This window comes from Physeter macrocephalus, chromosome 16, assembly GCF_002837175.3.
Source record: "Physeter macrocephalus isolate SW-GA chromosome 16, ASM283717v5, whole genome shotgun sequence".
NCBI classification, from domain to species: Eukaryota; Metazoa; Chordata; class Mammalia; order Artiodactyla; family Physeteridae; genus Physeter; species Physeter macrocephalus.
The window spans coordinates 97,262,689-97,272,392 of NC_041229.1; the positions used below are offsets into that span (position 1 = coordinate 97,262,689).

The window sequence follows — 9,704 nt, forward strand, 5'->3', positions numbered from 1 at the left end:
CGGCACGTGGGATCTTCCCGGACCGGGGCACGAACCCGTGTCCCCTGCGTCGGCAGGCGGACTCTCAACAACTGTGCCACCAGGGAAGCCCTTTTTTTTCTTTTCTTTTTTTTTTTTTTTTTTTTAGGGATAATTTCTAATGAAGGGTTACAGGATTTTAGAAAAAAACAAGGGTCATATCAGACTAGGAAAATCTAAGTCCCAGGCTATATATTCCCTAGTCAAAACGGGACTATTTTTCATGCCTAAACATTTAGCAAATAAATTTTCACTGCAGCAACAAAGGAGTTAAAAGAACAAAAGCATATAAACTTTCAGAATTCTAGAGAAATCCCTCTAGATTATGTGATAAGAGGAAGAATAGCAAAACTCCAGCCATTCCCAACTACAGGTGCCAAAACCTTGGATCAGAGGTTAGAAAGGGAGAGTCCAGGAGCTCTTGGGTTTTTTGGTGTTTCCTAGGAGTTTGGGGTTATTTCAGAGGGGCACAGCCTCACTGCTGGGGAATGACAGCTCCAGGAGGGAAGGAACCCCTGAGCCTGGGAAAATATCTCCTGGCAGGGAGGTGCACACTCACATGCTTTCAGACCTAAACCTTCTGGGATCTGCTTTCTAACCTTGCTCTCACTAGGGCCCCTCAAGCTGGTCCCTCAGAAGTTATAGAGCTCTCCAGAAACCTGAATCACATCCCATTCTTCTGTTCACTATAACTTCCAAAATGGTAGATGGACTACCCAGCATCCCTTACTGATCTACTCAGGCAACTGGAGCATAATCCACCACCACCCCCTCCAAAAACAAACTCTTGGATATAAATTTTAATTTTTACCTCTTTCTTATAGCACAGTTGATTGTACATGGCTGGTTTGGGGATTGCTTCAATTTTCACTTCCTGAGTGGAAGTTCGGTAGGAAGGGTTGCTGTAGGTCAGGTTCCCCATTGCAGGGTCAGTTAACTTGGATTTTTTGTGTCTTTAGGAGAAAAAGTGATGAGAAATTAGTTCAGATCTGTATGGGGATAATATCTGGGGAAGCTGTAACCCAAGTTGTGGCAGGCAGCCTCTAAGAGGGCCCAGTGGTCCCTGCCTCCTGGTACTCACACCTTCTGAATTCCTGACCCGTGAGTGTGGGCTGGATCTGGTGACTCGCTTCTAATGAACAGAACATGCAAAAGTGAGGGATACTAGATTAAGTTACAAGGAAACTCCTAACAAGGAAACTGGTTTCTATCTTAGTTTGCCCTCCCTCCCTCCCTCCCCTCTCTCTTACTCTTGCTCTGGGGGAAGCAAGCTGCCATGCTGAAAGCTGTCCTATGGAAAGGCCCACAAGGCAACAAACTGCTGAGGGAGGCCTCTAGCCAACAGCCTGCGAGGAACTGAATCCTGTGCTTGGAAGGGAATCCTTCCCCAGTCAGGCCTCGAGATAAGACCACACTCTGGCTGATAATACCTGGATTGCTGCCTTGTAAGACACCTTGAGGCAGAGGCACCCAGCTAATCTGCATCTAGATTTTTCTTTTTTTTTTTTTTTAATTTTATTTGTTTATTATTTTTGGCTACATTGGCTCTTCGTTGCTGTTACGCGGGCTTTCTCTAGTTGCGGTGAGCGGGGGCTACCCTTCGTTGCGGTGCGTGGGCTTCTCATTGCGGTGGCTTCTCTTGTTGTGGAGCACGGGCTCTAGGCACGCGGGCTTCAGTAGGGGTGGTGTGTGGGCTTCAGTAGTTGTGGCTCGCAGGCTCTAGAGTGCAGGCTCAGTAGTTGTGGCACAAGGGCTTAGTTGCTCTGCGGCATGTGGGATCTTCCCGGACTAGGGCTTGAACCTGTGTTCCCTGCATTGGCAGGCGGATTCTTAACCACTGCGCCACCAGGGAAGTCCCTTCATCTAGATTTCTGACCCACAGAAACTGTGAGATAATCAGTGGTTGTCATTTTAAGGTGCTAAGTTTCAGGGTAATTTGTTATACAGCAATAGATAACAAATACACTGAGCTTTAGAGTTGAGACAGACCTACGTTTCAATGCCACTTCTGTTACTTACTGGCTGGGGTATCGGTGGACATAATCTAAACTTTCTGAGCCTTAGCTCCTCATCTGTAAAGTGAGGAATAATAAGACCTGTATTACAAGGTTGTTGTGGCATTGATACATATTCATTAAATGGTAGCTGTTACTATTATTGTTGTTGTTGTTAGTAGAAGCCACTGCAGCAGCAGCAAAATCCTGACATTTTTGCTGCAAGCTGCACTTAAAGCATTTAGGAGAAAATATATACAGAGGGGGTCATAAAAGGAAGATTCTAAACTGAATACTACACATTCCACCTTCCCAGGATGATCCCTACCAAGCAATGATATATCACCCCACATTGTAGTAAAGGGTTATGTTTGTGTGAAGAGAAAATCATTTCCAGCTTCAATGGTTTGAGGTAGTGTAGAGTGGTGGAAAAAGCAAAGATTCTAGAGTCAGTACCAGCTTTGCCTCTTACTGTGTGAACTTGGGTAACACCCTCTGTGTCCTTAGTATCCTAGTCTATAAGGAAAATCCCAAGCGTTGCTGTGGTCATGAAATGAGGAAAGTACTTGGGCTGTGACTGGGGAAGAAGGGTACACATTCAGGTTTCTGCCCTTCCCTTCTGCCGCTCTGACCAGGGACCCAACTTTGAAATGAGGCTGGTCATAGGTGGAATCAGTGAGCTGTCAACTTCAGGAGGTCCCAAACGTGCTAATGGGACATACAGCAAACATACAGCCACTGCAGTGGGGCTGAGGTTACCTGTACAGCATCAAAGCCGCGATCACCACCAGAATAAGCAGAATACTGAGGAGTCCACCGATGACATAGCTGACATGAAGTCCTTCCCCTAGGAAGAGGAGAGGGACGCTAGGTGGGGACCTCCGACAGTCTTCTAGCCGGTGTGAGGGGTGGGAAGATGGAGGGCTCCTCTTGTAGCTGTTGCATCTCATACCATCTGAGGATGGCTAGGGGCCTCCTTCTCAGAGAAGAGGCCACAGCAGGAGGGGGGAGGGGGCTGAGAAGAAACCTATCACTCTGTCAGCATCTCTAATCCCAATTCCACTACTTACTAGCTGTGTGACTTAAAGCAAGATGCTTAACTTCTAAGCCTGTGTTTTCTCATCAGTTAAATGTAAATAATAAATTGCTCATAGGGCTGGTGGAGATTGAAGGTGTGTATATACAAATACATATACATACACGCATGCGCACATAAATATGGCTAAACAAATGCCTAGCACACAGAAAGCACTCCATAAGTGGCAGCTATTATGGTTATTCTTTCTATGGATTTAGTCTAAGAAAAGGGTTCATCAACCCCAAAGAGTCCCCATGAAGGTTCTGCAAGATACCAATGGAGACTTAGATTCCTTACATCTTGTTTTTCAAAACAGTTGGGCACTGAGGGCTTACCTGAAGCAGCAGGTACGGCCTCATTGGAATATGTGCAGAGGCCCAGCCGGGCATCCTTTTCAGAGCATCTGTGGGGCAGAGAAAACTGAATGTGAAGCCTACTTATATTCAACAAAGATCTTGCCTTCCGCCAGGAAATGGGGAAAGTCCTGTGAAGGACAGGGCTAAAGGCTTGGGAGTGGGGCTTTCGGATATGAGACTATACCAGACAGGAGATAGCAGAAGCAAGGAGAGGGCAGGACAAGGAAATACAGAGAAATCAGCATGAGCCACTGTCTTCAAGATGCTATATCATGTTTAAATGTGTTTTAAAATGTGTACTCTTTTTGTTGTTGTTGTTTTTGGCCGTGCAGCTTGTGGGATCCCAGCTCCCTGACCAGGGATTGAACCCAGGCCCTTGGCAGTGAAAGCGTGGAGTCCCAACCACTGGACCACCAGGGAATTCCCTAAAATATGTACTCTTTAAAGAGGATTCTTTAAAAAGGAGAAGCAGGTTTGGGAGTGAGCTGAAAGAATATTACGGACATCAATAGCAGACTTTATTAAGCTACCAGTGAAGCAAACCTTGGATTGGATCAAGATTATCACAAGGTCTAGAGAGACTTAAAAAAATATATTGTTTTTCTTTCCTTCATTCTTTCACAAGGGAATATGCAAGACATCCAGAGGGAGGGCTTGGATAACTAACTTGAAATGCTGAGACTCCTTTGTGGCACGTTATGAGCTGGCAATTAAAGACATGTCCTAAAAGGCTAGAGAAAAGCTACCTGCAGGAGCATCTGAAACCAAGATGTACTGAGTCTTCAAATACAACTCTGATAGGAAGAAAATATCTGAGTAGGGTTCAAAAGTTTTCTAAATAAACCTGAATAAAATCAGATTAATAATGATTGTTAGTGCTTAAAATTTAGTGAGAAAGGTACACGTTTATATCTGTTTGCTTTTCTATGTAAACTCTTCTAACAAGAGAAAATGGGGCATATAGAATAAGTTTGATCATGTACAAATCTTATAATTTTAGGGATGTTGAGTCTAGTGGTCTTATTTGGAATTATTACTATGTTTCTGCCTTCAGAATTGAAATCTTGTGTTAATTATCTTTTAAGCTACCGTTGATGTTAAAAATAATATTACAATGAAAAATGTTCTAATAGAAAAATGCCTGGGAAGATAGACATCAGAATAGTAAGAGCAGGAAATGAAATCACTGTCTCAAAAAGATATCTGCACCCCCGTGTTCAATGTAGCATTATTTACAAGAGCCAAGACATGGAAACCACCTAAGTGTCCATCAGTGGATGAATGGATAAAGAAAATGTGGTATAGGTATGCAGTGGAACATTATTCAGCCATGAAAAAGAAGGACATTCTGCTAAGTAAAATAAGTCAGACAGAGAAAGACAAATACTATATTATATCACTTATATGTGGAATCTGGAAAAAAAAAAAACCAACCAACTCATAGATAAATTGATACCATACAGATTGGCAGTTGCCAGAGGTTGGGGGTGGACAAAATGAGTGAAGATGGTCAAAAGGCTCAACCTTCCAGTTATAAGATAAATAAGTCCTGGGGATGTAATGTACATCATAGTGACTATAGTTAACAATATTGTATATCTGAAAGTTGCTAAGAGAGTAGATTTTAAAAGTTTTCATTATAAGAAAAAAAAAGTATATACATGTGGTGATGGATGTTAACTAGACTTACTGTGGTAATCATTTCACAATATACACATATATCAAATCAGAAAAAAACACTAAAGGTAATTACATATGAGTACTTATTTCTTTTTTACACCTATCTGTATTTCCAGATGATTTTTTTGCAAAGTGTAAATAAAAAACATATTTATAAGACTTTCTCTAAATTGAATATAACATGGTATTTCATCAATTTTAAGATGTGCATTTTTTCTATATTCTAACATCTCTGAGATAGGACCGTGTCTTACAATTAATGGCATCTCACAGTTGCTGTTGGTCATTTTTTCAGTTTAATCTCTCAAATCAGGATGCATTTTATTTTATTTTATTTATTTATTTTTTTTGCGGTACACAGGCCTCTCACTGTTGTGGCCTCTCCCATTGTGGAGCACAGGCTCTGGATGCGCAGGCTCAGCAGCCATGGCTCACAGGCCCAGCCGCTCCGCGGCATGTGGGATCTTCCCGGACCGGGGCACGAACCCATGTCCCCTGCATCGGCAGGTGGACTCTCAACCACTGTGCCACCAGGGAAGCCCAGGATGCATTTTAAATTGACAGCACCTTCAGTCTAATGAAATATAATGTTTTACACTTAATTTGAGAGCTGTTCATGGTTATGCTTGCTTATTTAATAACGGTGTGTGTGTGTGTGTACACATGCACTTACATGCATGTGTGTTTGAGTGTTACAGGTCATTATAAACTAAGGCCATCACATCCCTGGGGATGTCCCAAGTTAAAAAGCCACAGCCCGGAGACCACTATGACTTGGTGGCTTCTAGGTAAACTGTAGGACAAGACCACGTGCTAAACTTGTTCTGTGAGAGCCAACGTCACTGAAAGAAAGGAAGAAGGAGGAATGCCGGGCAGAAACTCCTCCTGAGTGATATCTCTCTAAAGCTCCTCTTAAAGCTTCTTGCCCTCAGAGCTAAAAAAAAAAGAATTGCTTGAAACAACCTGCAAGTCTAAATATCATCTCCAGTCCCAAGTAGCAGGGACTGGTGGCTAATGATGTGATCTACCTCCCATCTGCCAGAAATATCAAGCTGGGCCTATGGTCTTCTGCTGGCAGGGGATGGCGATTTGAATCAAAGAGCCCCCAATTCCATACTGACCCACTTACCTCCCTTCCAGCTCCTCCAGAGATGTGCGGGTCCAGCTGGTAGAAGAACGCAAGGTGGTCGGTAGCGTGTTGGGTAGCACAGGGCTCCTTTCACTCACGCTGGTAGCCCTGGGAGCTGGGGGCACCAGGCCAGGTACTGGAGAGAAAACAAGGACTGGAGTGGATCACTGGAGCCACAAATATCTACATATTGTCCAAGAGTAGCATGTGGAAAACTTGATAAAGCAATCTTTTAGCTGCCCTGATCCTAGGCACCCCCGTTAGATGTCCTTCTTAATACTGTACATAAAAAGGATTTGGTTTCCAATATATATATTTTTATAAATTTATTTATTTTATTTATTTATTTGGCTGCGTTGAGTCTTTGTTGCTGCGCACAGGCTTTCTCTAGTTGTGGTGAGCGGGGGCTACTCTTCATTGCAGTGCGCGAGCTTCTCATCGCAGTGGCTTCTCTTGTTGCAGAGCACGGGCTCTAGGCACGCGGGCTTCAGTAGTTGTGGCACATGGGCTCAGTAGTTGTGCCTCACGGGCTCTAGAGCGCAGTCTCAGTAGTTGTGGCGCACGGGCTTAGGTGCTCCGCAGCATGTGGGATCTTCCCGGACCAGGGCTCGAACCCGTGTCCCCTGTGTTGGCAGGCAGATTCTTAACCACTGCGCCACCAGGGAAGTCCCAGTTTCCAATATTAATAGCTCCAGATGGGCTAGCTGGCCCACAAAGGGCAGGAAGAGAGAATAATGCACAGGTCACAGTAGGGATCAGGGAATCAGGAGACCTGATTTCCATCCTAGTAAATGCCAGAAGCCAGACAAACCTGGGTCTGTACCATTCCAAAGCTCAAACTCATTGCTCCCAGTCACTCTGCTGTAAGAACCCCTGAGGGGAAATCTCACCCAGAAGCACAAAGCTGAGGCTGCTGATCCCCTGCCCTTCCAAGGGCTCTGCTGTTCCGGGAGGCCAATTAGTCCAACTCACCAAGGGAGCAGGGCCGGCCATCAGGCTCGTCAGGACAGGCACATACAAAGTCTGAGGCTCTGGCAAAGCAGAGGTGGGTGCAGCCCCCGTTGTTCACACCACAGGCATTAGTCCCTGGGGGCAAAGCAGATGTGAATGTCTGGGCTGGGGCAGAATCAAGCCTCCTAATTTGACACTTCTCAAAAAGGAGGAGATTGGGGGCTACCTTACTCCCAGGGACCGTGGGGCAGGAGGGGTATAACGACAGGGGGCTGAAAGGTCTAAGAACTTAAGATGTGAACCAAAAGGCTCTCCTGTGGCTCTAACTGTCTTGGTTATTAACAGTCCTCAGGGTGACCAACCAACCCCACCAATGGTAAGGAAGCAGGCTCAGGACCCTGGAGTCCACCTGTCTGCCGCTGAGGGGAAACCACGATGATATCCATGAGTCCCTCCACGTTTGCCAACACCGTCTCCTTGTTCCGGCCTGAGTACTTGTCAACACGCTGGATTGACTTGGTCTGCCAGTCTGTCCAGTAGATCCACCTGTCCTGCTACTCAATAGGGAAACCCCAAAAAGAGTAACTATTAATAGGCAGACCCTGGTACAGCTTCCGTGCCTCAGCCCGTGTGTTCCCTCTATCCAAATGCCCTCTTCTTCCCTTATGCATGTCAACTCCTGGGCATCCCCAGATATGACGTTATCCAGGAAATCTCCCCCAATCCATAGAGAATTCACCATTTTTTCCATGCTGCTCTGAGCTTGTCCTCACTTCCACGAGTGAGTTTCGACACTCTATGGTCATTTGTTTACATGTCTATCTGTCCTGCCAGAGTAAGTTCTTCAAGAACAAGAATGTGGTTCATTCATCTCTCAATTTCCAGCACTAACACTTAGTCCTCAGTCAGTTTACCCAGTGGCTCAGTGAATAAATAAATTCCTGTACCTAGCAAACAGGAGTAAATTGCGGGGGGCGGAGGGGGGCAGTCCTTCTAGGTCCCTGTTCTTCTGGGCTCATCACTCAGAGCCCTGGCCCAAGTCCTCCGGTTACTTCTGCAGGCAGCTGCCCTCTAACGTAGTGATCCTGAGATTCTCTACCAGTGGTGGGGAAGGGCAATGTAGGTCGTTCCCCTCCCATCCCTGCAGTATACGTCAGAAACCTCAGGGGAAACTTGTAGATTGAAAAACTAAATTTAATATAATCCTGTAGTTGTACATTTGGAGTACGGGAGAGAAAAGCCTATCATTAAGTAAAGCCAGACAAAACCTTATTGGCCGGTAGGATATAATGCAGAATACAGATAGAGTGGATGTTAGACAAAAAGGGACAAAGATTTTTTTTAATTGTTTTTTTAAAAATTTATTTATTTCGTTTATTCCTTTTTTTTTTTGGCTGCATTGGGTCTTCGTTGCTGCGCATGGGCTTTCTCAAGTTGAGGTGAGCGGGGGCTACTCTTCATTGCAGTATGTGGGCTTCTCACTGCGGTGGATTCTCTTGTTGTGGAGCATGGGCTCTAGGCACGTGGGCTTCAGTAGTTGTGGCACGTGGGCACAGTTGCTGTGGCTCACGGGCTCTAGAGCACAGCCTCAGTAGTTGTGGTGCACTGGCTTAGGTGCTCTGTGGCATGTGGGATCTTCCCGGACCAGGGATCGAACCTGTGTCCCCTGCATTGGCAGGCAGATTCTTAACCACTGCGCCACCAGGGAAGCCCGAGGGACAAAGTTTTTTTTTTAACATCTTTATTGGAGTATAATTGCTTTACAGTGTTGTGTTAGTTTCTGCTGTATAACAAAGTGAATCAGCTGTATGCGTATGTATATCCCCATACATATCCCCTTCCTCTTGCATCTCCCTCCCACCCTCCTTATCCCACCCCTCTAGGTGGTCGCAAAGCATGGAGCTGATCTCCCTGTGCTATGCAGGTGCTTCCCACTAGCTAGCTATTTTACGTTTGGTAGTGTATATATGTCAGTGCTACTCTCCTACTTTGTCACAGCTTACCCTTCCCCCTCCCCGTGTCCTCAAGTCCATTCTCTACGTCTGCGTCTTTATTCCTGTCCTGCCCCTAGGTTCATCAGAACCATTTTTTTTTTTTTCAGTAGTGGGATTGCTGGGTCATATGGTAGTTCTATTTGTAGTTTTTTAAGGAACTTCCATACTGTTCTCCATGGTTGCTGTATCAGTTTACATTCCCACAAACAGTGCAAGAGGGTTCCCTTTTCTCCACAACATCTTCAGCATCTATTGTTTGTAGATTTTTTGATGATGGCCATTCTGACCGGCGTGAGGTGATACCTCATTGTAGTTTTGAATTGCATTTCTCTAATGATTAGTGATGTTGAGCATCTTTTCATGTGTTTGTTGGCAATCTGTATATCTTCTTTGGAGAAATGTCTATTTAGGTCTTCTATCCATTTTTGGATTGGGGTGTTTGGTTTTTTGATATTGAGCTGCACGAGCTGCTTGTATATTTTGGAGATCAATCCTTTGTCAGTT

At 44.9% G+C, this 9,704-nt stretch overlaps 1 protein-coding gene across 1 annotated transcript in view; it reads right to left on the bottom strand.

Moving 5' to 3' along the window:
* LRP4 (LDL receptor related protein 4) overlaps positions 1-9,704 on the bottom strand; it is a 58,996-nt gene that overhangs the window by 4,541 nt on the left and 44,751 nt on the right. Inside the window, exons 32-37 of the mRNA XM_028477375.2 lie at positions 7,616-7,760; positions 7,228-7,341; positions 6,256-6,391; positions 3,426-3,493; positions 2,772-2,859; positions 830-971 (exon numbers count right to left, since the gene is read on the bottom strand). Of these exons, the coding sequence (XP_028333176.1) occupies positions 830-971; positions 2,772-2,859; positions 3,426-3,493; positions 6,256-6,391; positions 7,228-7,341; positions 7,616-7,760 (693 nt within the window). The remainder of the gene's footprint in view (positions 1-829; positions 972-2,771; positions 2,860-3,425; positions 3,494-6,255; positions 6,392-7,227; positions 7,342-7,615; positions 7,761-9,704) is intronic.